This window comes from Chaetodon auriga, chromosome 23 (assembly GCF_051107435.1).
Source record: "Chaetodon auriga isolate fChaAug3 chromosome 23, fChaAug3.hap1, whole genome shotgun sequence".
Classification (NCBI taxonomy): domain Eukaryota; kingdom Metazoa; phylum Chordata; class Actinopteri; order Chaetodontiformes; family Chaetodontidae; genus Chaetodon; species Chaetodon auriga.
Genome location: NC_135096.1, coordinates 17459904 through 17487746, shown reverse-complemented (window position 1 = coordinate 17487746; position 27843 = coordinate 17459904). Strand labels below are relative to the sequence as shown.

Here is a 27843-nt window from a genome sequence, read left to right as displayed (position 1 = left end):
TGCTAAATTATCTTGTCAGTTTAACATACTGCATTGGTTGTCTTGTAAGTAATTTGTTTTAGATTGTTAAAATCTGAAATGAAATTCAATTAATTTCTGCTTCCCAGAGCGATTTACCTGAGCTGCTGTCTTGGTGTGAGCTGGATGGGCAGTTCCAAGAAAGGCCACACGGTGGCGTTGTATGCCAAGAAACAGACCATGGTGCTTGTGGTGGCGGACCAGCGGGAGCAGGAGGAGTGGTATCTGGCCATTAAGAAACTGATGGAGGAAGAGCGGCTGGATGAAGAGCACGGAGGAGGGTTTGATGAAGAGGATGATGGGTATTGCACGCTACCCCCTGCTGCTTTGGTAAAAGAGGTCAGAGCAGATGCCAAAGCAGTCGTTTTAAAACTTAAAAACTTGAAGTTGATTATTTCTGTTGTCTGATTGGAAATCATCCAGAAAGGTCTCAACTTTTCCTGTAATGAAATCTGATGATGTCTGACAGTGTAGAGAGTGTAGCCTTGACAAGAGTTAGAAATGACATGAAATCATGTGATAGAGAGAAAATGGTCTTGGTCCCTTGTGACATGCTGGACATGAAGATAATTAAAAGTTTCAACTTAAAAAAAAGACTTTTTTTATGTTCTACCTGCTTTTCATTTGACATAAATATCCCTGCCGACCTTCGCCCCCCCTTCACCTTCATGCAGGTTTGGCCCGTCACAGTGAAGCCCTTTGGTCTGGGCTGTTCTAAGTCCCTGGCAGGGGAGAACCGGCTCTGCCTCACAGCCACGTCGTTCATCTTGGTCAGAGTGGGCGCATGCACTGACTTTCCATCGGTTATGATACCGCTGCTGAGTGTTCGGCGCTTCGGCCACTCGGATGGCTCCTTCTTTTTGGAGCTTGGCAGGTCGGCACCAAACGGTCCTGGAGAGATTTGGATGGAAGCAAAAGAACAAGGTGATTAAGAATGAAAGTCGTGTTGATTTTACTCATTACTGCCTCACCATAGGACTGTGACCCCTGCTCTTTGTGTCCCGTCTGTACAGGAAACCCAGCAGTTGCCCAACACATTCATGAGGTGGTTCGTGACACCATCAGGGCCCTGCGAGCTCTTCCTGACTTCAGCCGCTCACCAGTCTCCAAGCATCAAACCCTTATGACCTCAAAGCGCTGCAGACCCAAATACAGAGACAAGCTGGTGAATGTGAGACCACTTGGTGTTCGCCAGGCCCTGTCCCCCAGAAACCCTGAAATCCAGACAAGTCCAGCACAGTGTCACCTAGAGCCCTGCAAACCAGACAACAGAGAGCCCGAATCTGCCCTGAGCCCCACGTCACACGTCGGCCTGTCTGAGACCAGCAGCTACATGGAAATGAAAGCAGACCACCATCTCCCAGTGAACAAAAGGAGGGAAACAGACTGTAAACGGTCTGCCATGGTGACCGGGGACCACTGCAGTGTTCCCGCCTGTGGGCTGGAGGGCTGGGAGTTGGGTGAGGAGGAGGAGGGCCTCGGGTACATGATGATGTCACCACAGGTGAACCACAGTTCATCTGCGCTGCCTCAGGATGATTATGTGACCATGGCAAGCCCACAAAAACGTGACTGGCCGGCCTACTTTCCCCCCTCCTCCTCCCCTCAGACATCATTCAAAGGGTAAGTTTAACTTGGTGATAAAATTACTGAAAAGTCAGATTGAGTACAAACACAACTTTCTGTCCTTTGCAGTTCCACCTCTGACAACTACTTGCTTCTGCAACCATCATATCATCAGACCAACGAGCAGCGTCAGCCACACTGGCTGGTGACCTCAGTCCAACGGGCGGAAACAGAAGCTGACCAATCACAGAAGACCATCAGCCGCTCCACCCAACCACAGGATGTTACAGGACAGGAGCAGAAGTCGGCCAAGCAGAGACGACTCCCAGCACCGACCAGGACCACCTCGTCTCCTGTGATGAGTGTCAACGGGTCTGTCACGATGAGGACTTCTGTCAAAAGTGGACCAGGCTGTACCAGTCCAGTCCAGGCAAGTCCAAACTCTAATGCAGGCTGGTCTCGGCGACTCCAGGCTGCATCGGTCCAATCTGTCGGAAGGTGCCGGCTGTCATCGTGTCTGCCTTCCTGCCTTCAGTCTGAGGACGGATCCTGAGTGTCTGTGATGTTGTCATTACAGGACACAAAAAGGAAAACTTCAAGCTGAAATATTTCAGTCTTTGTTGCTCTAACTTACTGCACTTAGTCACACTTGTGTCAGAAACGGGGCCTTTAAAGTCTTACATTGAATATGGCAGTTAAAGAAGAATAAAGTCTTTGTTTACAATGTTCGTCTCTTTGGTGTGGATTGACTCCAGCCGTGAGTTTGGGGCTGAACCAATAAAAGATGCTCCACTGCGATACGAAATAATTAAAATAATAAAGTCACATGAATGCACGTTTCGTATCCCTTCATTGACAACTTTCACACAAGTTCAAACAACTCAGTTTAAGACTTTAGAAGGAGCCTCCTTTAATTGATAAAGATGGGTGGATAATGATTGAATCATTGGCATCCAATCACCATCAGGACCTTCTCTGGTGTTTTGACTGAACAAGGCTTGTCAAGTGCATGAACAGCAGCAGGGGGTCATTGAATTTTCTGATTTATTCAGAAAGTTTGGGAATACTGGGAAGCTGAACAAGCGAGAAAGACAGCCACGAACTGTGTTCATTGACTTTCAGGTTAGTCCTATTTGAGGGTCATTCCACTGTGGGTTATTATATACTGATGTGTTTTACATTCATGGCATTTCTAACAAGACTTCTGAATTTTCAAATTGGCTCAAATCCAGGCGTTTGAAGGCCAAGCCAGTGGAGGAGGTCGAGGGAGAGCTCTTAAAGACCCGCTGATGGATGCAAGAAACCACCAGGCCAGAGACTGTTCCAAAAAACAGAGCCGGAAGAGGCAGAGTGACAGGCGGTGGAGGAAAGGGAAGCACCAACAGCAGTCACAGACTGAGATGCAACCAGACTAGCCTACACATCATGAATGTAAGAACACACTGACACACACTCTTGTTAAACAACTAGTGACAGGGCTCAAATGGAGGGAAAATATCCCAAATTGTAATATGTAGCATATAGAACCATGCCTTGGTTAGAGCTACAGATTTCAAGGCAAACAGGCATATTTTGGTCCACTGAGCGACTCGTTCTTTTTAGCTAGAAACCCTCACCAAGGTGCCTCCAGGAAGTCTGGTTCCAGCTGTTATGTTGGTGGGATTTGGACCGCCTTAAATCTTATGAAATGTTGACCTTTACCAGAATATAACTGCAGTCTGAAGCACTGAATATTACAATTCAAACCTTAATATCTCACAGTGTGTTGCACAGAAAGAGGAGACACTTTGGAAAAAAGGACAATTTTATTACAGTTCATACTTAATTGCAAAAATCATAGATGCAGAGATAAAACCTGACAAAAAAACTTGTCGATGTGTGTTGGTTTATGCCTGTGAAGGCTCAGAAGGGCCTCATGCGATTTCCAAGAGGTGGAGCTCTGTTGGGTGGTGTGATAGCTATGTCCAGATAGTCTCCGATCTGGAAGCGCTGAGACTGCAGCGTCATGGAATCGTCTGTACCCTTCCTGCCGGATACGGTACTGCCGATTTCTTTCAACCTGAACGAGGGACGGAACCAGTTAGCAAGAGGTCTGCTGCATTCATCCAACCAGCGCTGGTGTAGTGAGATACCAACCTGTAAACTTTCCCTCTGGGATCAGGGAAGACAATAGAAAAGCTGAAGTGAGTCCCCTTTTTCCTGGCCTCTGGATACACTTCCTTCACCAGGCTAGTTAGCTCCTTCAGAGTGGCATCCATCCTGAGAAGCACATAGAGAATCAGAGACCTGCTCCAGTGCCAAACTCATAAATTCAACGTAAAACCCAGTGAGAAATTCTCGGTCTCACCATGTGTATATCTGCAGTTCGCTGGAGGGAACGTTACCACGAGCAAATTCATCCGCTCTGTGGTGTCTGCCGCTATTGGTGGTGAAAACTCGCAGCAGGAGGGGGCAGGTCTGCAACAAAAACAAGCACCAAATTTTCTAAACTTTATGGTGTACTATTAGTTACCTGGACAGTGGCAGAGTTGCACTGCCACCCAGTGGTCACACCGAGTAATTACAACTCAACATTTCGTGCCAATGTAGCAGATACTAACACGACTATGTTTAAGAGAGGCTAAAACAGATTAGTCATGATAGTACACATTTAAAATGTATAACGTTAAAGTATACCTACATTGTGTTGTATATACGAACATTACAAGAGTTTTGTGCTCCTCCCCATAAGCTAAAAACTTTTACAGTGTATTTCTTCAACACGTTTCATTGATTTTTTCCCAGTTCACGGGGTCAAAGTTAAGTGAAACACTGCTTTTCAAGTTAAGCAATGTGGCTAATCTTGTGTCTTTATACGTTGGCTTGTGATTGATAGATCCTTATGATTAGCTAGCACGCTAGCACTAGCACGCTTCAGAGGCTATTATTCAATTTCATTTTGATTAATCTAACTTTAAATGCAGATAATCACGCGGTTTAAAAACAGAGCAGTAATGCCGGTCTAACCATATCCTACCTTTAATAGAAACTTTTGAAGTTTATCAAGAACATAAATCAGCAAGCCTCCAAAATGTTAGCATTTGTGCAGCTAGCAGTCAGGTTAGCTTACGCTTATTAGGTAAACATGCTAACCCAGGCTGTGAAATAAAATCCCGCCGTCTACCTTTTCTCGGTCAATGGGCTTCTCTGGTTCCTTCTTGATCTCCTCCTGTGTGATCCGCGATTCCAGCGCCATTGTTATTTCTCGCTGATATATTAGTACAGTTAGGTAGTGAGCTCTCCCACCTTGCTTTCAGTATTTTATCGTAGCTGCAGCAACGAATGAGACCGAGGGTGTTTCCGTTTCCGTCGTCACTTCCGCTGAGTTCGCGGCTTTTAGCAGCCGGTGACTTTTATATCGCCCCCTAATGTTTCGGAGTGAGCACGCATGTTTTTGCGTATAGTACAGCAATGGATTTATTATTTGATACCATGTTTAAATTATTGTCGATTATTGATCCATATCTTTTTTTTGCATGGGACAAACATCCTGTCATACTGATCAATATAACCCACCTGAGTGTAAGAGAATGGAGATAACCAAAACTTTTAAGTAGTATTCACCATTCACTGGACTCCCTCTTCCTCATGTTTTTCTTCCAAAGAAGAAGATCTTAGATATGAAAAATAATCTGCAATAATTAACAGCTAAAAGCGAACTTGACTGCATCAGTAACGAGTGCATCGGTGGGTTGAAATGATGCAAAGAGACAAATTTTGTTCAACATTGAGGTGAAAAAAATACATAGCTTGTTCAGCCAAGTCCACCCACGGAACTGAGACCTGCTATTCAGTCACATGCTGCTCTCCCCCTCACTCATTACAGTGTGTGTTTTCTGGGTAACATATATGTGAGTGTTGTACAGTGTGTAGTTGTGTGCGTGTCCTGACACTGGCCCTCTCTGTTCTCCTGCTGGCTGGCCGATCAGGAGCTACTCTAACAATCAGCTCTATTTCAGCTCTCTCTCTCTCTTTCTCCCTACTCATTCACTTTGTGTGACCCCCCCCCCACCCCACCACCGGCACCACCACCACCTCTCATCAGAATGGGTGGCTTGGAACAATCCGCCAGCCCTTCTCCCTCTGTTTTTGTGTTTCTTTCAAGCTGGCTCCTGACTGACAGATCAAACAGTGGGTCTTTGAGTCCAGCCCTGACACTGATATCCATTCATTGATATGCATCAGGAATAAGTGTCGCTGTTGCTCCCCAATGACTCCATTAGAATCACGAACGCCCTCTCTGTCTCAGCCCAGGACACTCTCCTGCCCTTTGAAATCATTGCTGCTCATTTTGCAGCTTCATGGTAAATTTATACTCAAATAAGAATTATGAAACAATATTCCAGCTCATTTTTCAGGACGAACCGATCTCTACCTGATACTCTATCCCTATCCCAACACTGTAGCTCAAGCAGAATAGGCACAATATGTTAGGTTTGAGTGTTGTGAGCATCCTCAGTGTAAACGGAGGAAGTTGGTTTTGCTCCCACACTTCAACAAACATCGGTCACAGACATTAGCAGCACACAGAGCTGCACTGTCCTGCAGGCTGACTGCTGCCAAGGGATGGTTTGGATCTGAAACGACACTTTGACTCTCTACCTGCATCCTGTTACCGTCACAGAGAGCTCACACACATGCACACACACACACACACACACACACCTTTTCTCTACAATGCAGCTTTGTTCTTTGAGCCCTCTGACTCCCACACTGCACGGGCAGCCTGTAGGAACAACACGTGGTGACCCTTGAATATCTTCAGAGACAAACACAATATGTAGACATAGTGTTTTATTATTGGTGACAGGTTCAATGAAAATCACTTTTTTTCTCTTTGCTACATTTTTGTGTAAATATTGTGTCAATTTCATTCCTCTAAATTTGTGTGGCTTTATTTTGAAAGTCCTCGCAGGAAGTCATCTCATGTTCTCATACCGACTTGACACTGGAGGCGCATCTCTTGCTTCATGCAAAGGAGGCCGGGGCTGCAGGTTTGGGTTTCCTTCACTGTATTAGATCCAGCTCGCGTCCACTCCTGTTTCCTTTGAATTTCGCCGATGTGACAGTGACTGTCGCCGCTCGTCTTCCTGCTGCAAAGGACCATGTGGAATATTTCCCCGCAAACCACCTGAATCTCCAGACACAAGGTGAGAAAAGTACTTTCTATTTTTGATGTGAAAAATGCTGTTAAACTTTAAAGATTGAGTTACTTTTGGAAAATGCATTTTAGAAGATTTGACTTTTTTAGGAAGCATTTTCCAACCAGAGATAAATACATGTATCGTGCACATCATGGAGATATCATTCAAATAGTCGGTGAATCATCAGTCAGTGGTTGTCTGAATGGTGAGGCTGGGTGAGGACTGTAGTAGTGTGGGTTCATACAGTGTGTTCAGTGTGTTTTTAGTCGAGTGGGTTTAGTCCAGTGCAGTCCACAGTGGGCCGGGAGGTTCATCAGTTCACATGAATGCTGGCGCTGGGCCGTCTCTCCTCCTCCTCTCACTTTCATTCCTTTTCATCCTCTTCTGTCAAACTTCTCTTTTGTTCCGTCGCCCGTCTGCTTTCATCCTGTGCCACTGCCTTCCTTCTGACTTTCCATCTGCGCCGCTGTCAGATGTGTGCTTCAAAGGAAGCAGCCGAGCCCGGTGCCGCCGCCGACTGCTGTCGCACTGTCTCATCCTGATCCTCATGTGTCCTCCGTGTCCCCAGGATGTCTTGGCCCGCTCTGTACGCTCAGTTAGTCGGGGCGAACCGTCACTCCACCAGCTTGGGTAAAGTCTGGCTGTCGGTGCTCTTCATTTTCCGGGTCATGGTGCTGGTCGTTGCTGCTGAGAGCGTCTGGGGGGACGAGCAGTCTGACTTCACCTGTAACACGCTACAGGTAGGGCGGCCATCAGTGAGACCACGACATTAAGATCTGTTTGTTTTATGGCTTGTAAGCTGGATGTCATGTGATCACGAGAGAGTAACAGTCTTCGTGTCTGTCTTTCAGCCCGGCTGTGAAAACGTCTGCTATGATCAGTTCTTCCCTGTGTCCCACATCCGCCTCTGGTGTCTTCAGCTCGTCTTTGTCTCCACGCCGACGCTCCTGGTTGCGATGTATGTGGCCTATCGGAACCACAGGGATAAGAAGAGGCTGCTGCAGGTGTGTGTGCTGTTTTTGAAGCTGTGTCGTGTTGTGATGTCACGCCGTCATATGTCTCGCGTCGTCCTGTTGTGTCTTGTCTGGTCGTCTCTGGTCTTGTCTTATTTTGTCATGTCTTACTTTATGTGTCCATGCTTTCTGTCTTTTCTGCTCACGTTTCGTCCTGTTGTCTTACATCATGTCTTGTTGTGTCACATCATGGTGTGTCTCTGTCTGTTGTGTCCTCTCTCGATATGACATTGTGTTGCCCCTCGTCTGGTTTTGTGCCACAGGCTTCTGGCAGAGCTGGTTTCCTCAGCAGCAAAGGTCAGGATGAAGAGCTGGAGACTCTGAGGAAACGGAGGCTCCCAATAGCTGGCGCCCTCTGGTGGACGTACGCCTGCAGCCTGGTGTTCAGGCTGCTGTTTGAAGGAGGCTTCATGTAATCCTCTCATCTTCTGTCCGTCCGCCGTACTGCTGCTTTAACATCCTCATTCCATGTGGTCTGTCTCTTGTGTCCTTGCGTCTGCAGGTATGCCTTGTACGTGGTGTACGATGGTTTCCAGATGCCACGGCTGGTGCAGTGTGACCAGTGGCCGTGTCCTAACCTGGTAGACTGCTTCATCTCTCGCCCCACCGAGAAAACCATCTTCACTGTGTTCATGGCCACTGCCTCTTCTATCTGCATGGTCCTTAACATGGCTGAACTTGCATATCTTGTTGCCAAGGCTGTCACTAGGTAGAGGTATTAATCAGTCAGACAGTCAGGTGATTAATCATTGTCACTTTTAGCATTGTCAAAATTACCAGCTGTGTGTTGAACATAAACACTTAAAAGTCAAAATTTGAAGTCCCTCATTCTTCATCTGGATTATCAAAACGCAGAAAGTCCTCACATCCACATGTGCCTTGTTTTTTAGGAGTCTCTGTGGTCAGAAGGAGAGAAAAACATGCAGCAAGTCCAGCAGAGACAGGACGCAGAACAAGACCAACCACAAGTTACTGGTCTCCACCCGAGGGAGCAGCAGATGAAGAAAGACTTTCCAAAGACTTGAACCACTTTAAAAGCTGCACGACCCAGAACGTGTACATACAACTGAACATTTTCTATGATACCTGAGGGGTTAACATTCAGTGGGTGGAGAGGATGGAGTCAGTGTCAGCAACTGCAGACTGTCAGCACTTAGTTTTTGATTATAACTTTTCTATATTCTAATGTAACGACAAGCAACAGGAGGAAAGAGATGCAGCAGCAGCAGCTCCACACTTTGTTTCTGTGGATTCATCACGTAACAGTTCACTGAATGTAAATGCACTCACTCATTTCTCACTTTGAGCCCACAAATAAAGTTTCATCCTACCCTGATTCTGTGTTAGTTTCATAATTTCACTGCTCTAATAATGCGAGTAAAACTCTTGTTGCATTACAAAGAAAAGCATCAAAACCACACAAGTTCTGATGTTAAAATTAAAGAAAAAAAAAATTATGACAAAAGTAAGAAGGAGACAAGTGAAGGAAACAGGACAATAAACGTGTTCTCTCTCACAGCAGATGGGATCTACTGTATGTACCTCTAGTGACCTCTGCTGGTGAGCAGCAGCCACTGCAACACGTTTGACAGGTGCGCGTTCGTCCCGCCCTCCTCTGAGTGACAGTCACGGACACCTTTTACAGACGAGTTATGTGGAGCTATAAACCAACACAACACTTTAAAAGTATCTTTAAATAGTTTCAAGAAAAAACTTGGTGGCCTACTATTTCAGAAATATAATTCTGCATAATTCATTTGTATTCTCTTCCTTTTTCCTAATTTTGCATATTTCAGGTACAACTGAGCAACATCAGACTTTAGGCTACTGCTAAATAGTTATTTCCAGTATAAGTATCACTACCGTGACTTCCATGTACACTTGTTCTAACATTAATGTCGCTACAAGTGTACAAATATCAGTAAAAGTACTGATAGTAATGGTAAAACAAACCTTCTGACTGAAGTCATTTTATTTTTCTTTGGTTTTAAACGTGGCTCGTGAGGGATGTGATGGAGCCGCCTCTGCCTCCTGCCCCGATCTACACACTCTCACACACACGCGCGCGCGCGCGTACGAGCACGTAGCCCCCCGCCCGCCCCACCACCCCCCTCGTGCGCCCCATGCACGGGGACACCAATGTGTGACAGTGGCGGATGGCCTTGGCCACGCGGGACGCAGCCGCTGCGCTTCGCCTTCGCGGGACAGGTTCCACACGCGCCCTTTTTTAGACTAGACTAGCCTCGCGTCTTTTTAACTCTCTCTCTCTCTCTCTCTCCCTCTCTCTCTCTCCCTCTCTCTCTCTGTGTCTCTCTCCCTCCCCCCTCCTCTCCCACTAATCTCACCTACTCCTCGCTTGGTCGCCTCGAGCCCACCCGTGGGAGTAAAAGAAAGAAGAAGAAGGGAAGGAGTGAGAGAAGAAGCGCGCTGCCGGGAGGGAGACGCGTTTCAGAGGAGAGCGGTAAGCAGGTGGATGCTGGAGTGATGGAGTTGTTGGCTGAAGTGGGAGGGAGGAGGAGGGATTATCATCCTTCCACCTGCTGGATTATCGGCACCTCTCATGCTGCGTTCACTTCCCCGTGGGAAAGACGGCAGACAGGAAGCCACTAATATTTCACTAATTGACTGTCGCATAGCCAATTTATAAAAACTGACCGTGATCTTTTAATGCTGAGATTTTAGACTTTTTTATACCTCATACTTTATACTATATATATTTTTATATTACGACGTTTACCTTTATCATTAAAACACATTAAAGTGAGTCCCGGACAGTCGGTGGGACGTGAACTGGCCTCAATAACTCGTCTCCTCTTTGCCTCTTAAGGTGGTTCATGAAGTGTACAAGAGCAACTTTTTGCCTTTATTTGTTCAAACAAGCATCAAAATAATCCTGCATTTATCACAAAACTTAAAATACACCATGTCATTTTACCATTTTTAATCTAATACTGTGTTTTGAACATGTACTTAATATAAAACCAGTGCTCCCAGCAGACGAGTGTCCAAACATCTTGCAAATTAACTGGTGCGTTATACTTAGAAGACCATTCTTTTTAAAATTATTATTATTATGATCATTATTCTTGTGTTTGGTTGTTGAATTCCCGTGTTGCTGCCTCTGACCTTTGACTTTCAGGACACAGCCTCGTGCGGGTGTCCTGTTTGTGGGAATGCTAAAGTTTGCTGTATTTTATCATGAACACATGAAGCTGCTGCTCTGAACCAATCCCGCTGTCGAAATGACTGTTTCTGTGTTTATTCTGGGATGTTTGGTCAGAGCTTGGACACCCTCGTGCATCTTTATCTACATTTATAGAATGCAGACTTTTTTTTTTCTTTTACACTTTTATGTACTTTTACACACAGTTAGTACTTTATTTCTATTTGTATTGCTGCACACCTTCGTCCACCTTTACCTTTATACATTTTCATACACTATGTTTTATCTTTATACCAATTTATGCACCTTTATACACATTATTTTTGCAAATATTTGCACATTTTAGGAATTATTCCGGACATTTTGTGTACTCTTTATGCACTTTCTTTACATCCCTGCACACTTGCAGACCCTGAACTGTAGCATAATTTCTTCAAGAATCAACCCTGGCCAGGCTTACATGCATGAAGCTATTGACCACATGTAAGCTAACAGAGGTCACTCTAATTGATTTATGATGTTTATGGATGTGCATCTATTCCAAATGAGGCCACCTGATGAACTGGGTAACGAGCAGAATGGTCCTTCATGTGAATGTGGCCGCTGTCTGCGTGTCTTTCAGGGTGCAAACGGCAGGCCAAGAGTTAACTGTTTGGGCTGTTTTAGCACAAAGACCACTGATCCATCAAAGCACACGCCAGCCAGGACAATGTCCATCTGGCAGCTTCTCTATTGTCTGTCGTGACGGATGGTATTTCATCACGTCAACACATCATGTACATGTACACACGCCGCTGTCCGATCAGTGGACGGTTACAGTATATAAGTTTATTTCCTCTTTATGCAGCTGCAGGTTTGGAAAAGTCACTGAATGCGCTTCAGTTGAGCAGAGATGTACACGGCAGAACGCACTGAGGTGCATTTAAGGACTTTTACTGTATTAAAGGGGAACAGGAAACTCCGTTATGACTGCAATTACTGACTTTCAGAGCTTTTTGGAGCTGCTGGTTTTACTTCTTGTGAGCGTAAATCAGCTTGAGGTTACCTTTCACATTACAAGTGCAATAAGTCATCAGCGGCCTCACACCTGCGGCTCACACACACACACACACACACACACACACACACCAGCGCTGCGTGCTACTGTAACTTTGAGTGTGCGTACGCGTTTGCGCGTGTGTACGTATCAGTTGATCCCAGGCAAACATTTGCCCTCCTCAGCATTCCTGGGATGTGATGAGTCCAGCATTCAACTGGGACAACCTGTTATCCACTCATTCACTTCCCACAGATGGCTGGCCATTGTCCACCAGCCAGCCAGTACGCACGAACACGTGCACGTCTGCAAGCGAGCGTACAGGCTGACCTGCGCCGCGGTCACAGTACTTGTACTTCAGTAAAATTGCTTATGTTATGCATTTATAATAAACATGTCAGCTGAGTGCTGCACTTTGTTAAAGCTGCTATAATCAATGTTTTTATTTCAATAATGACCCAAATGACTGAGAGTTATCACCGTCTCTGCAGCCCCCTCAGGTCTTCGTAGCTTAGCATCTTTCAGCCCTTTGCTTTATGTCAGAGTTTTCCTGTTTTGGTGCACTCTCACCGTTAGCATGTTCGTTAGCATCGTAAGCAGCAGACGAGCTTACAGACACGGTGGAGGACGTAACACCTGAAGAGCGAGCCAACGTTCAACTCCAAGACGTGAGTGCTAACGCTGCTCCGTGTCTGCTCAACGTGTCGACAGGCCAATATGTGCACGTGACCAGATGAATGCGCGCATGTGAAACTGAACTTGTTCCAACGTGAACTTTGTGAGGTTGACGGTGAGCTGTAAAGTTGACCATTTTGTCTCTTTGCAGATATTGTTTTCTTCTGATCTCTGGTCGATGGATTTATCACTGACGATACAACAATATTTTAGTAAGTCGGCTTTCCCTTTCCTTTTTATGGCACTTTGTGTTGTCTCCTCTGACCTCAACACCTGGAAAAGACATTTTGATTGGGATGATTAAGATGGTGAAGGATGCATTTGTTGTTAAGGGCTGCAGCTCTTAGCTAAATATGGACCTGTCATCCATCAGAGAAGAGTTCCTTTATTACAGTGAACACGGCGCTGTAGTTTCCTTTGAGTCAATCCCATTTTTGTATTCCCGTTTGAGAGTCTGCTCACCACAGTTTCTCTCTCCAGGCTAGAAAATCGAGTGAAGCATGGGTGACTGGAGCTTTCTGGGGCGGCTGCTGGAGAATGCTCAGGAACACTCCACTGTGATCGGAAAGGTGACTGATTGAGCTCGATGAAAATGAAATGGTGCCACACTAACTTTACCCCCTCTGCTTCTCACGTAATCCTTAAATCCCTAAATGGTCAACATCCAGACTGTGAAACTTACGGCAGTGCTGCGGCTCAGTGTAATTAAGGTGTCTGACTTTCTCCATCTTTGTTTCGATCCTTCCTCCGCAGGTTTGGCTGACCGTCCTCTTCATCTTCCGCATCTTGGTGCTGGGCGCAGCAGCTGAGGAGGTCTGGGGCGACGAGCAGTCTGACTTTACTTGTAACACGCAGCAGCCCGGTTGCGAGAACGTCTGCTACGATGAGGCCTTCCCCATCTCCCACATCCGATTCTGGGTGCTGCAGATCATCTTCGTCTCCACGCCCACTCTCATCTACCTGGGCCATGTGCTGCACATTGTCCGCATGGAGGAGAAGAGGAGGGAGAGGGAGGAGGAGCTCAGGAAGGCCGTACGGCACCAGGAGGACCACGACCCTCTCTATCACAACGGAGTTGGGGATGGGGGAGGAGGAGGTGGGAAGAAGGAGAAGCCGCCAATTCGCGATGAGCACGGGAAGATCCGGATCCGTGGGGCGCTGCTGAGGACCTACATCTTCAACATCATCTTCAAGACTCTGTTTGAGGTGGGCTTCATCCTGGGACAGTACTTCCTCTACGGCTTCCACCTGAGGCCGCTCTATAAATGTACTCGCTGGCCCTGCCCCCATACTGTTGACTGCTTCATCTCCAGGTCAGAGAGCACGATTTTATTTTGAAACGTTTTCGTATCACTCTGTGTGTGTGTTTGATTGACCGTTCGCCAAGACCCGCCCCCTTTGTCATCAGCTGGAGCTGGTTGATTGAAAGCTTGTCTCATTTCACGGTCACTTCTGGGGAGAGGTTTTGGGAACGGTCAGCTCAAACCCACAAAGCATTTGCACAAAAATGAATCATCAAAAATAATGTGTGTAAAATGATTTTCTGTGAGTGCATTTGTTTTCATTCGTGGATTAAATCCGGTCCGCAGGCCCACTGAAAAGACCATCTTCATCATCTTCATGCTGGTGGTTGCCTGTGTCTCTCTGGTCCTCAACCTGCTGGAGATCTACCACCTGGGCTGGAAGAAAGTCAAGCAGGGGGTCACCAATGAGTTTGTACCCGACAGCGAGTCGCTGCTCGGTGCAGATGAGCCCGGCGACGCAGAGACGATTCCCGAGCAGACCTCGCCGTCAGCGCTCAACTGTTTGCCGGCGTACGCCAGCGTGAGCGTGGTGGGGGCCGGAGCAGCGGAGGGAGGACCCTACAGTCCGACTGAGGCCGCCCCTGCACTGACGTCCTTGCCCGCCAGGCTCAAGATGGACAGGTCAGCGTTCCACCCAGATGACTTCCTGTTGGAGGCCCCGCCCGCGTCTTTTTATAGCCACGGTGAGAAAAAGAGCGTCAGGAGAAACAGGCAGCTGGCCGCAATGGAGCAGAACTGGAGCAACATGACGCTGGAGCTCCACAGTCTGGATGGAAAAAACTCCTCCTACCCTCCTCCCCTTCCCTCCCCTCCCACCTCTGCCTCCTCCTCTCCTCAGGAGACTAACCCACCACTTCCTCAAGGGGAGCAACACTCCATGTTTCCCACGCTTCCTCGTCACACCCCTCTTTACCCCCTCACACCAGAGGAGGCGGATGAGGAAGGCGCTGCTGCCACAGCCCTTTATATGGTCCCACATGACGACTTCACGGTGGTAACCAGGGCGCAGATGCATCGGCCTCCTCCTGCTGCGACAGACATCCGGAAGCCAAGTCGGGCCAGCAAGAGCAGCATCCGAGCTCGCCCCGACGACCTGGCAGTGTAGCTAAAACACACACACTCACACATGCACACCACCATGCACACACATGCTGTGAACACATAGAAAACCCACACAAGAATTTTTTTTCACACATGCACAACAGCATAAAACCACACGCACGCACGCCCTCCAGCCAAAGACACGCCCGCTAGGAAGACGTGCACAACGTCGACCGCATGCCGGAGCCGGCTGCTTATTTTAATCTCAGAATCATGAACCAGGAAAGAGTTTGGCCAGATTACACTGACGGCGCCACGCTGACGCCCTGTCTGCGTGTTAGTAACCCGTAAGCCATCAGCTCCTCGGGGCTGTGCAGAGCTGTCCTCGCACACATCTGCAGTCCTTCCAGAGAACAGTAGAGTCGGATGTGCACGCCAGCAGTCACTGCTGAGAATCCTCTCATTTACCAGCATTTAACAGCATCAACAAAATACATTACCGTTAACAGAAAAGGCAGGAGGGACACCGTCACACATTTAAAACACTCAAAAAAAAAACTGTCATTGAGATGTTTTTCAATAGCGTCTTGAAGATGTGGAATAAAGTAGACTCAATCCGAAATCCCCCAAAATATGACGATAATATAAGGTTTGAGCTGTGGAGTGAAGCTAGCCGTTTCCCCCTGCCTCCTGTCCTTAGCTAAGCTAAGCTAAGCTAAGCTAAGCTAAGCTAATGGATCAAACCCCATACTGAGCCCACAGACACAGCAGTGGGATCGATCTCCCAGCGATAACGTGAATTAGCGTAGTTTTGGACAGTTCTTTGACTTCAGGCGATGCAGTCTGAGCCAAAAGGAGCCGCGTGGCCAACATGGCCGTCACTCGCTGCTCTGGCCATTCTCTCACTTTTCTCTGCAGAAGTCGAACAGTGGAGGCGCATCGACCCATGAGATGGGGATGACAAACACACACACACACACACACACACACACACACAAACACACACACACATATATAGAGCGAGCACAGATACAAATAAGGAAGGTAATGATGATGATGATGGTGATGATGATGATGATTGGACTAACTAATGAGTTTGGGAGCGTAGAGGCAGCAATACTATATTCTTTTCATCTTTTAATTCTTTGCTGGGAGACATCAGAGGAGAGGTTTGCACTTTTGTTTCTTCCTTTTTATTTTTTCTCGTGACGTGATGATGGAGCTGAGCGGTCCGTGAGTCGCGTGGCGTCTGTCCGCCTGTGTGCGCTGCTCTCACCCAGCCTGTAGATTCAATGAAGAGAGGGATGCACTGATGTTAGGACGGAGCAGACGAGCTGAGGAGAGCAGTAACGCAGTCCCACCCTGAGACACAGTCCTTAGGCTCCACAGGCTGCGTGTTTGTCCAGGTACCTGAGTCTCGTTTCAGTGTTTACAAAATTACATCTCTGCAGTTACATCAGGGTAAACTATACAAAGTATAAATATGTAAATATATGACGACTAATAGTATTGATAGGCACCACAGGATGCTACACAGAACTACCTACATTTTAAAAGAAGCTCGCTTCTGCTCAAGCTGCAATTTATCGCGGCTTTTCCCTGGAAAATCGAAGGTGCTTTAGCGTCTTCTGACATTGGCCCCACAGGTCACTTTATGCAAAAATCCAATGTTGGGAGAGTTGAGGCAGTTTCTGAAAAGAATCCGTGATCGAGGGCTTCGACGACACTGAGCAGTTTTCATTTTTGCAGCTTGAACAGAGCAGAAAAAGCAGTTCACTTTCTCTCTGATGCTTGTGTTTGCAGTGTGTTACAGAACAGTGGAGTTCCCCCTCGCTGTCCTGTGTAGGAGGACTCTAAGTTAATTTTCTAGACTAGCTGTAGATTCTACAGTAGCTTGTAGATTTTTTTTGAAAAAAGAAAGCAATACGATCCAAAAAAGTGATAAATATTATTTCTCTGTCGCTTCCTAACAGACATCCCACGGAGGAACGTTCATTTTTCCTGTTTTTCTCATTAATTCCTGCCAAAAAGAAAACGGCGAATATAAGTTTGTTGCCTTAGAGCAACGTCCCAACAGCCTTAATTTATCAAATAATTCATGTTTAATCCAACATTCAGGAATAAAAAATGCACCCTCGTAGTGGTTTGGGGCTAACGGCGTTTTGGGTTTGTTCATCTTTGTGTTTCTCTCTGAGCAGAACGTTAGTTGATTAAACTTAAGATACTTGAATACGACTAGAAAAGGTGCGAGATGATATCACAGGTGCCAGAATTAGCATTTGAACACCACAATAACCACAAAAAGCACGTGACAGTGAGCAAAGGTCTGTTTCCATTTGGATAAAAAACAAAATGTTGTTTTTGTAGTTTGATAAAATAATCTTAATTGTGCTTTCAATCACATCTCACTGTCTTTTATTAGCTGTGTCCAGGTGTGTTTTTCTATCAGGTAAATAACCCGGGACGTTGTCCTGGGACTGTCAGGCTGCAGGAGATCTTTAGTCACAGCTGGCCGTCAGATATCAGAGCGTTCGACTCTGAAAGAGTCACATCATGTTCAAATACATCAGCAGACTGGACGCGCTGCTCGTCTGCATTCATGGCAACTTGGAACTTGTTTGAAATCAGCCCAGTAAATTGAGGTAGCTCATATTAGCACAGATGCTAACCTCTTAACTGTACGTTAATCACAAGTCGTCAGCGTTGTTAATTACTGCACGTTGCTGCACTGCATCCTCAGTGTTTCATGATTAGAATTCCATTGACTTTCTTGGGTTGGGTTGATTTTCCTTACATTTCGGACAGCCAGGCTCTCTGTTCCCCCTTGCTTCCAGTCTGCATGCTTAGCGAAGCTGACGCTCTCCTGGCTGCAGCTTCACAGTCGATGGACGGACGTGAAAGCGGTATCGATCTCTCATCTACCTCTCAGCGAGGAAGCAAATGACGATTCCTAAAGATTCCCTTCATGCATTTTACAAAGGTGGTGTCCTGTCGGTGCTGGACGCCATGCAACCTTTGTCCCACCTGTGCCCTCAGAAAATGTCTGTGACGTCGATCAGTGTGTGGTCCAAAGCAGCTGTAGCTTAGTGACCTGGGAGCTGAGCTGGAACGTACGATTTCCAACTTGCCATGAATGCAACCCCTTAACTTCTAGAAACATGAGGTAACAAACGAGAAGGAAGACGCAGTTAAAGGTGCTCAAATTTACTTTTTAGTTTGGTACAACAAACTTTCTGCAGGTAGGATCCGCAGGCTGAGTCTGTGCTGACTGTTCAACGTTTACCTGTCTTTGACCAAATGTGCCAATAAACAGCTTCAGCACTCAGTGGCAGCTGAAGCACGTTATCTGTCATTAGCTGTGACGTGTAAGATTTAACCAAAGATACTCAACAAACCAAAGACACTTGTGATATATGACGAAGAGCTTGGCTCTTCCTCAGCCCTCACCCAACAATCACGGCTCCAACCACGAGATCTCTTTTCCAGCCCTGCGTGAATCTGCGATCTAAAGAAGACATAATGTTGAGCTTTGTCTCTAAAATATTGTTGAAACAAGGTTCATTTGACTTATTTCTATTGCTGAACTGTTTTTCATGACCTTGTTGTTCCAGCTGTTCTTGATGTGTAGAGAAAGATTTGCACAGTTCAATAGTTAGAGACCATGTTATGAGGATATGAAGATATGACAAATTGAAAAGAAAAGGGTGTCCTTGGAGGAGTATTAACATATTTTTGTTTATTTATGGAAATAACACTTTCAAATTAGACTTGGACAGGAAATGAATCTAAAGTGATGTTTTTTTCTGTCCTGAATATGGATTGAGACTTTTGGCTACTCCCATTTTTACACCGTGGATGTGCCTTGAAACCAAAATCCCGCCGTGGAAACCAGTTTGTGTGATGGACTTTCACGGCGCCCCCACCAGCAGGGACTCAGACTCCCCCTGCTTTAACTCCCGTTGTACAATGACTGTCTTTGAAGAGAAGTGCCTTGCGTCTGGACCTTTTGTTAAAGAACATGTTGATGTAAATGTTCATTTACCTCAGATGTTTACAGAACTGTTACTGAATAAACTTTTTGTACCGTAACCGCTCGCTGTCATGGTTAGTCTTTTCTTTTTGGATGCTGAATCTGAACGTCTTACTAACCGTATCCAGGTACAGCAGACCTGTCACGCCTGCATGGTGGAGCAGAATTGTGAGGGATGGAACCACTGATGTTAACATGGCTGCTGAACGCGCTCACCTACAGTAGATACACGATGATTCGTCCAAGGGTTAGCATATCGTTAGCTCACTTCACTCAGGATCAGAGTTTGAGGTCATGTTAGAGGCCAGAATAAACATCTGAACACAAATAAAAGTCCACAATACTTGGACTCACCTGCTGAAGCAGGAACACATGACCAGCACTGCTCCTTCATGCTAGTGCTAGCGTTAAAGCTCGTGGTGATGTAGCACGGTATCACACAGACACTGGTTTCACACTTTCATGAGTGTTAAGAGTAGCTTCTGTCTATCTTCCTTTGTCTAAAATGACCTTTGCATGTAGAAACAGTGCATTTGTTCCTGCAGGGACACTGAACGACTGAGCTATTAAAGCAAGAGCTGGATGAAATCCTGCTAAAACATTTAGCATTTACAGTCTGAACTGACTGAACTCCAGGTGTCACTAAAATGAGTCTCAGACAGACACAATTCAACATCTCAGCAAGAAATCTGCTTGTGATGAGCTCAAACTTTGTCCCTACGAGCCACCAGAGTCTGACCTGGAGTCAGTTATATCAACTGGAAACAACATCTTAAAAACACTGCTGAGCGTATTTAGATGCACGCTCGTTATTTTACTTAGTATTACTTGATAGCTGGTGGCACGGTGTGTGTGTGTGTGTGTGTGTGTGTGTGTGTGTGTGTGTGCGTGCGTGCGATGAAAACAGCCCGTACTGTCTGCTATGCATGTGTGTATGTGCGCTGGTATTTCTATGTGGACATGTATGTGTGTTCCGGTGTGTGTGTGTGTGTGTGTGTGTGTGTGTGTGTGTGTGTGTGTGTGTGTGTGTGTCCTCATGGCCTCGCCCATGAAGCTGTGCTGAGGCCAGCACTTCCTTTATGCCTGCTGAAAGTCCCAGGGATTTTGGCTGAACAAAAACTCTCCAGGGAGTGAAAAGGCCTTGAATGCCTGCTAATGCCGTCCCGAGCTCTGGACTCTTGCAGGCTGCTGCGTACGTGTCCATATGGTCCAATATGAGCGTGGACTGTGTGTTTATACTGTACATGTACTGTACATCGTACTGACACAGAGACCAGGACTCTTCCATAAAATAACCACATTTTTTAGACTTTGAAGGGTGGAAATGGAAAGATTGGCTTTGATGCTGCAGCTGCTTAACTTACAATGAACTTTGAAATTAAAATTTAAGTGAAACTACACAGAATATAAAGAGGAAGCACGGTGACCGACATGCAGATGATGGCAAGGAAAAGCTAACAATAAAGCCGCAGCCTAAATACCACGTTAGCCTCATTCCTGAATGTTCATTTGTCAAATAAGACCAAGAAAATTTTTGACTGTTTTTTATTTCCAAGAGCATCAATAAATGTTCTTATTTTTTCCTTTGTGGCTCAGCTGGTCAAGTGTTTCTCTCTCTGCTGTCACGTCTCCGAAGCCTCTTATGTTTTAAGCAGCAGTACCGCTCCCAAGGTCGACCTCGATGTTTGAGGGAAACCTCTTAGACTCAAGCTGGTTTTTCACAGCTCTGATCTGGCCTTTGTCTCGCAAGAAATAAAGTTTGGGCCACCGGTAGGCTCTCTAAATTGAGGCCAACGATGTAGAGCTTCACACCTGCGTGGAGACCTTCTACTTAGCTTCTGCACCTGAAACTCGTTGCTGGAAATCCTTAAAGCTCAGGAGGCGAGCAGCAACTCGCTTTTCAGTTGTTCTGAGCGGTCAGACTGTGTGGATCTCTCCAGCAGTTTGCTGTTTATTGCTTCTTGTAAAATGGAAATACTTAAAATAAAACTCTCAAAAAGACAGAATTGGACTGAGCTGCAGGAAGCCTCAGTGTTTTCATGTGCAGATGTGCATAAGCTCCCAGTTTCTTACAGAATCAACTTCAAAAATCCACAAATCACTGAAGGCTTTAGGCCAAAGACACTTGATTTCATTTTCAAAGCCTACTTTTCACACTGGAGCAGCACTTAAGCGAACCGGAGGGCTGACCTGGAAGGCTCCTGGAGGGCACTTGTGTTTACAAAAGAGGCATTTAGACCACTTAAGTGCCCCTTTAGCGTCACATCAAGGGAAGTGTCCCATCAGGGTGCAAACATCCTGCTTAAAACAGCCACTTTGGCGTTCTGGAAACTTTCCAATAAGGAGTCATCCTTCCTCATCTTATTCAGATGGAGTCACATTAAATGCGTATGAAGACTCTGTTAATGCTGTTGTTCCATGATAATCTGATTCTCTCATTATTTCTAGTGTAACACATTCATTTGTACAGTAGGTCCTCTAGTGGCCAAACAGTTGCATCACTTTCAATACGTTGGCTCTTCATTTGGTCAGTTCGTCAGATGTTTCGCATGCAGTGAACCAATAGAAATCAACTTTCTAATCACTGAAATGAACACAGTAACTCCAGATGTGCAGTTTTCCACTTTTATTCATCAAATAAAAAATCCAACGACTGTCTGATCTACATGTTCTTTTAGTAGTTCCTTACTGTGCTTAACTTTCTTTCATCCGGACTGAGCCGCTGTGCGTTTGGCTGTCACTGTCTGTACTGTTTGGATCAGATCAATGTGAAATATTCTCTCATATCTGGTTCCTAATCCTGACATCCCATCAGTGCTGAGGTAATGTTTTCAGCCACAGGGATGGCTTTGCTCGCAGCCAGTGCCATGGCGCTGTCAAAGTGGTAATACTGCGAGCCCTTGAACACATCAATTCCCTTTGCACTGCACAGACCAGCATCGATGCCGGACAAGGGCAGGGACAGATCTTGGGTGACGACCCTGGGCGTGGCGGTTAGGTCAACATCCCGAATCCTGTCTCCTGTTGGAAGAAACGTGTTTAAAGATGTTTGTGAATCACTTGCCTGGTCAAACCGAAAATAAAGCACTCTGTAACCTTACCTTGGATGATATGAACCGTGTGTTCATTGGGACACACAAAAGCAGCGTCCACGTGTCCTTCAACGCCGAGCTCCTCCTTCAGGCTTTTAGGGTAACCTTCAACCAGGGCGTAATGAGCAGCTCCTTTATAGATGTACACCTGATCACTCTGCAGGCGTTTGGCACAGCAGGAGGGATTTTAGTTTCAAGTTCAACACGGCTCATTGTTTCTAATGACAGCGGGAAGGAAGGTCTACCTTAATCAAGTAGATTTTGTCAGTGTAGGAGAAGACAGCGTCCACTCCGCTGGTCACCTCCTTCCAGGACCTGGTGATCGGGAAGGCGTGAAGGCCGTCACGACGGGTGTCCAGACGCATGTACATGGGGCCTGAGCAGATTAGTGAAAGCTTTACAGCAAACTCGAAAGACGGAAAATAAAACCAAAGGAGTCGTTTCACATACTGGGAGATTGACGAGGAGTTAAATCAGATGATTGATAACTCTCATGTTTTATGCATGTGCATGAAAGACGTCATTTAGCTCAAGCCTGCAGGCAGTTAGCTTAGCTTAGCATAAAGACTGGAAGCAGGTGGAGACAGCTGGCCTCACCAGTTCCTCTAGCATCTTTGTGCAATGCTAAGCTAATTGCTTCCTGGCTCTAGTTTCTTCTTCAAGAAAATGAACACCATATTTCCCAAAATGTTGCAAAATGTTAAACTATTCCTTTAAAGACAACTTTTTTCCACTTTACCTGCAAAGAAATACGTTTTGCCTGTGTCATCAGTCGTGATGGCGTCTAATTTGACGTCACTGCATTTGGGGGTTCTCGAATTCCCTCCATGACCTGCAGTCAAATACAGAAGATTTGTCAAAATCAGTAAAATATAACTGTAAGACCTGAAGCAAATCTGACTGCTCTCTGTGAACTCACCAAAGTTGGGGCATCTCATGAAGTAATTGCGGGCGTCCTTTGGGTAGGTACCGTTCACCTCTCCGGTTACGGGGTTGAACCTGGTGAAGTTGTGTCCGTGGAAACAGTAGTAGTGCTCCAGCCAGCGTAAAGCAGAGGTGCAGGCGGGCAGGTGGGACCATGTCTTGGTCTTCACTACCTTTGTGGTAATGTCATAAATGTGAACATCATGTCCTGCGGGGGGAAATGGATTGATATGCTTAAATCCTTACTGCTTGATAGATGCACTGTCGGCATGCAGCATTTGGACACATCAGATTAGTTAAATTCACTAATGAATTCATGCAATTTGTGTGTGAAACCTAGTTACAAACACGAGAAACGAAAGCTTGCAAATATTATTTTATCCACTTAAAAGCTACTTGCAAACTTTCCTCCTGCTGCAGCTCACATCGTCCACTAGGGGGCAACATTACCTGTATAATACTGAGATAATCCACTGTTGTATTTGCCAGTGGAAAATTAATCTCTCTTCACCTCATTCCATTATTTCTTAATTGTAGTCTTGATTTATCGAGCTGTATATTTTTGCACTGAATGCTGAAATACCCTTGAAGAACAGGACGGAGTCGGCCATGCACTCTCCTTTGGGACACTCCACCGCAGCATCCAGATGAGTGGGGACTCCTGGGAAGTCCTCATGGATCTCTTTCGGATACCCATCTTCCAGAACGTGATCATAATAGCTGAACACCTTGTCGTCCTGGAGATTAGATCAGAGAGAGATCAGCAGCAGGTATTGCTACGCCGCTCCATTTGAATCTGGAAAGGATCTGATCGCAGATGAAAGTATCTGTGCGTCCTACCAGGAAGAAATAGATGTGATCGTGGTCGTCTGGGTTGTCTGCGTTGTGCATCCGGAAGGCAGCGTCAACATGGCCGATATGATGGATGTCATCGAGCTCCTTGAAGGACTCGTTGGAGAGCTGAGCCGGACCGTGGTAACCCTTCCACAAGTGGGCGCCTGAAAGGAAAATATCAGAGTAGTTTCATTACGCTGCAGTAAATTTAACAACATTGAACAACATTTAGGATATCCAAACCTCTGGTAAAAAGAGACTCATACCTTTGAAGAAGTAGGTGAACCCTTTCTCGTCTGGAGTGATGGCATCAAACTCAAGACCTTCACACCGGTCTGGCAGAGCAGCATGAGCATCTCCATCTTTATTACAGAGCAAGAAGTACGAACATAATAAAACTTATATCTGTGAATGCACTTGAAATAATGGTAAATACAAAAAAATGTGCAGAATTAGACAGCATGCAGAGGAACAGCTTGTTTTGGTGATTGATGGACAAATTATGAACGAACTACTGAGAAAGCTTCTGATTTTATACATTTATTAAAAACTCACCATCTACTGCTGCGTCGTGTGGGTGCCTGTGGAAGATAAAATCATTTTTCTGCAGTTACATTTCATGTCCAAAATCCTTGAGCCATGACGATTGGGGCTCAACCAGTGTCACGCCATCAAGGTAACACGATGACTATGCACTCTCGTGTTTGTTCAATTGATCGAGCAGGTGAACTTTGTTAACAACAGCTAACAAAGTCGGTTATGAAATGACTCAACGGTGACTTGGGCGTTTGCACTGCACTGTTTAAACTGATGAGAGGACATACAGAACGGCAGGAATGATCCAAATCAGTTACAGAGGGTGGACAAAATAATGGGAACACCTTACAGTTAAATGTAATCCAGTGCAACAAAAACAGAAAGTTCAGCCTCAAAAATTGTTATTGTACATCTTTGTTTGCGATATATTCTATTTTTAACCCCTGTGTTTATGTATATATGCTTATACTGTATATTTCTTTATCACAGAGCAGACCAAATTTGCAGCGAACATGCTTATAAGCACAAATCATTTTTTTAGCCTAAATAAACAGTCAGCACACACACACACACACACACACACACACACACACACACACACACACACACACAAAGGGTTTGAAAAACTCTCTTGGAACATGCACATGGTGTTAGCAGTGGACGATTTGAGGATCAGGACATGAGGACAAGCACATTCTGACCTTTTGAGAGTTATCGAGTACGTGATGAAGAGGTTCATTAATACTCACGCAGGTGCTCCATTAGTGAGGGCCAGTGCTGAGCACAGAAGCAGGGTTTTGGCGAACAGCTCCATGCTGAAGTCCTCTGATGTGGAGTCTCGCTGTAGCTGTGCAGGAGCTGGACCTGCGCTGTTATACAGGGACGTGTGTGTGGGTGGACATGTTAGGAAACTGCGTGTGTGTGTCATGTGTGTTTGCATTGACAGGGTGTTGGAATTTCTCCTCTTGCAAAATGAGGCTTTGGCATGATCACTTAGACATGGCAATTTGCTCATTTTGTGATATTTTCTATGTTCTATACAGTCAGTAACTGTCTTGAAGCCATTATCTCTCTTCAATAAAGCTGTTAAATGCTTGAGGAAATCTGCTCTGAGAGGAGGTGAAAAGAAGAAGCTTTGCTTTGCCTTTTGATGTGGATTTCATTTTACATTATTGATCTGTCTGGTCAACATTTCACGACATCTAACTATGTCTGAAACTTCTGTTTGTTGGATCAGGGTCAGCAAGTTCTCTTTGTGTGATGACAGACTTTCTGGTAATACAGATGTTTTTGGGAAAACATGGACACCAGGCTGTAACACTGACAACAAAACCATGCAAAATTAGATTTAAATCAAAGTTTAATTCTTATGATTCAGAGAAATTGACATTACAAAATCACTGAGCTCCCAAAGCTTAAGCCAACTAATCTGTTTGATCTGCTGATTACGCTCAAATTTGTCTTCATTATTGATTGATTACATGTTTTGTATTATGGCCATAATTCACAAAATTTCATTCAATATAATGAAGGCACACAGCATTATGGGCCACCAAGCTTTACTGTTCGAGACAATAAAACAAAATTAGAAATAGCCGAGGGCAATTTAAAAGCATGCATTATTATTACTTTTATCTTCTACTTGTATAAATGTGATCTATTAATCTTCTACGTTTACCTTACATCTACTGATCATCATAATGATAATTCATGAAAACATTATTAATGATCATATCAAATTAAAGTAGGTAGGAGGTAGAGGCTGTATTATACTCAAAAAACAAACAAGCAAACAAACAAAAAAAATCATACTGCTGGCCATTACAGTTTAACCATCTCCAGCAATTAGTCTGAACACTCTCCGTGCTTGTTTCTCCGTCATCATCATCCTCTGTGGTTCACTTGTAGCGGTAGATCTTGATACAGTGATTCATGCTGTCTGACACGACCATGTGGCCATCAGGGAGCAATGCAAGGCCCCTTGGGCTGCTGAGGTTCTCGCTCACCAGAGGCCAGCCCACTCCTGTGGATGGGTAGAGAAGAACACGGTGGTGCTGCTTGCCCCAGTCTGCCACCAGGACATCTCCATCGCTGTCGATACAGAGACCCCAGGGGCAGGTCAGAACAGGCCCCAGGCCAGAGCACACCCCCAGGATTCGGATAGTGTTCCAGCCAGGCTCCAGGACCCGGATGCAGGGGACGCGTCCAGTCTCATTTCCTCGCTCGGATACTGCAATCAGCCCAGTGGTGAGACAGGCTGCCACCAGGTAGGGTCTGTGGTACCCGGTCACCACTGTGCGCTCCAATCTAGCCCCAGTTTTAGGGTCAAGCTTCAGGGAAGTTAGGGAGCCACGCTTGATGTCAGCAACCAAGAACTCATCTTGCCGAGTAACAGTCACCCCTCTTGGAGCATCCAGCTCTTCAGTGTTGGAACCAATCATTGTGCCTCCAAATGTTTGCAGGAGGCGTCCGTGACGGCTGAACACCAACACAGCTCGTTCAGCAGCACAGGTCAGGGCAATGAGGCCCTTTGAGTTCACAGCCACGTCAAAGTAGTTGCAGATGCGGGAAGACCTTTCTGATCCAGAAGGAGACACCTGCTGTACAACGTTCTTCTGGAGATCAGTCACCTGAATGCGGGCGTTTCCACAATCCACCACAAATAGCTGCCCTTTGACAGCTGCATGGACGCCACTCGGTAGGTTGAAATCTGTGCGTCCTGATCCTTGTTTTCCAAACTGTTTGACCAGATAAGCTGAGTCAAGTGCAGTCGAACCACCCTCTTCCTCCAGTTCCTCCAAAGCTGGCACTACTCTCCCTTTCTTGTTGTATTGTTGTGATTCCTTGACTTGGTGTAATTTGTCTCCTTCAATTGCTGACATGGACAGAGATCTGCTCACACGGTTTAACCTTAAACCCTGTGTAACGCGAGTCTGGGATCTTGATTGTCGTTCATCAGAACTCATGGTGTTCCTGTCGGATTCTGTGCCATTTCCTTGGCTTTGTTCAAGAGTTGAAGGCTCAGAAGCAAGACGCATTCTGTTGACCTTTCTACGCTCACCCTTGTTAGTCAAAGGCTGAAGTTTACCTGAGAGGTCAGCGGTGGACAATGAACGGCATTGCTCTTGCTTGAGGGATCCATTGACTGGAGTATTCACAGTATAGGTGTAACAGGAATCCTCACTGTCCACCGGAGATGGAGGGCTTCCACTGTCCATCGAGGATTCATTTGAGCTCTTCTTTTTGGACAGGATGTGTTGAGAAGGCGGATGATGTCTGGGGGAAATATCTTCAACACTGTGCCTGGACTGTGAACCTTTGTGCTTTGTCTTTGGAGACATTACCACATCATTGCATTTTTCATCTCTTTCTTCAGGAGGGCAGGATGGTTCTTCACATGAAACCAAGACCAGGGCCTTTTGCTTCC

General features: G+C 45.8%; 3 protein-coding genes and 1 pseudogene across 5 annotated transcripts; 2 read left to right on the top strand and 2 right to left on the bottom strand.

The window, feature by feature from the left end:
- Positions 1-3363: 3363 nt before the first annotated feature.
- Positions 3364-4923, bottom strand: sap18 (Sin3A-associated protein). Its single transcript, XM_076723721.1, has 4 exons — positions 4748-4923; positions 3932-4041; positions 3721-3843; positions 3364-3643 (listed from the first exon to the last, which is right to left on the bottom strand). Exons 1-4 carry the CDS (start codon positions 4817-4819, stop codon positions 3487-3489), a joined length of 462 nt encoding a protein of 153 aa, XP_076579836.1. The 5' UTR covers positions 4820-4923; the 3' UTR covers positions 3364-3486.
- A 1720-nt stretch (positions 4924-6643) lies between these two features.
- On the top strand, positions 6644-9002 carry LOC143315978 (gap junction beta-2 protein-like; annotated as a pseudogene). The gene is made up of 6 exons (XR_013076216.1): positions 6644-6773; positions 7336-7507; positions 7619-7771; positions 8044-8192; positions 8283-8489; positions 8671-9002. The product of XR_013076216.1 is annotated as a gap junction beta-2 protein-like (transcript).
- Positions 9003-13154: 4152 nt separating this feature from the next.
- LOC143315941 (gap junction alpha-3 protein-like) lies at positions 13155-15063 on the top strand. Of its 2 annotated transcripts, XM_076723546.1 has the most exons (4): positions 13155-13223; positions 13408-13967; positions 14244-14521; positions 14585-15063. In XM_076723546.1, the coding sequence occupies exons 1-4, from the start codon at positions 13155-13157 to the stop codon at positions 15061-15063; spliced, it is 1386 nt and encodes a 461-aa protein (XP_076579661.1). The 2 variants fall into 2 exon arrangements, with proteins under 2 accessions (XP_076579661.1, XP_076579659.1); XM_076723544.1 differs by having other exon boundaries at positions 14244-15063.
- A 6760-nt stretch (positions 15064-21823) lies between these two features.
- hpxb (hemopexin b) lies at positions 21824-25230 on the bottom strand. Its single transcript, XM_076723615.1, has 10 exons — positions 25166-25230; positions 24435-24460; positions 24146-24241; positions 23886-24043; positions 23629-23782; positions 23041-23253; positions 22861-22953; positions 22367-22497; positions 22131-22278; positions 21824-22050 (listed from the first exon to the last, which is right to left on the bottom strand). The coding sequence occupies exons 1-10, from the start codon at positions 25228-25230 to the stop codon at positions 21824-21826; spliced, it is 1311 nt and encodes a 436-aa protein (XP_076579730.1).
- Between the last annotated feature and the right edge of the window lie 2613 nt (positions 25231-27843).

Bases quoted from the DNA above. Each gene is read 5' to 3' on its own strand.
- sap18 (XM_076723721.1), bottom strand. From the start codon at position 4,819: ATGGCGCTGGAATCGCGGATCACACAGGAGGAGATCAAGAAGGAACCA. The intron at 4,042-4,747 runs GTAGACGGCGGG...TTTTTGTTGCAG, and splicing joins AGCCCATTGACCGAGAAAAG to ACCTGCCCCCTCCTGCTGCG. The intron at 3,844-3,931 runs GTGAGACCGAGA...TGTGCTTCTCAG, and splicing joins GAACTGCAGATATACACATG to GATGGATGCCACTCTGAAGG.
- LOC143315941 (XM_076723544.1), top strand. From the start codon at position 13,155: ATGGGTGACTGGAGCTTTCTGGGGCGGCTGCTGGAGAATGCTCAGGAA. The intron at 13,224-13,407 runs GTGACTGATTGA...CTTCCTCCGCAG, and splicing joins ACTCCACTGTGATCGGAAAG to GTTTGGCTGACCGTCCTCTT. The intron at 13,968-14,243 runs GTCAGAGAGCAC...TCCGGTCCGCAG, and splicing joins GTTGACTGCTTCATCTCCAG to GCCCACTGAAAAGACCATCT.
- hpxb (XM_076723615.1), bottom strand. From the start codon at position 25,230: ATGGAGCTGTTCGCCAAAACCCTGCTTCTGTGCTCAGCACTGGCCCTC. The intron at 24,461-25,165 runs GTGAGTATTAAT...TATCTTCCACAG, and splicing joins CTCACTAATGGAGCACCTGC to GCACCCACACGACGCAGCAG. The intron at 22,498-22,860 runs GTAAAGTGGAAA...TAATCTGCTCAG, and splicing joins CAAAACGTATTTCTTTGCAG to GCCCCATGTACATGCGTCTG.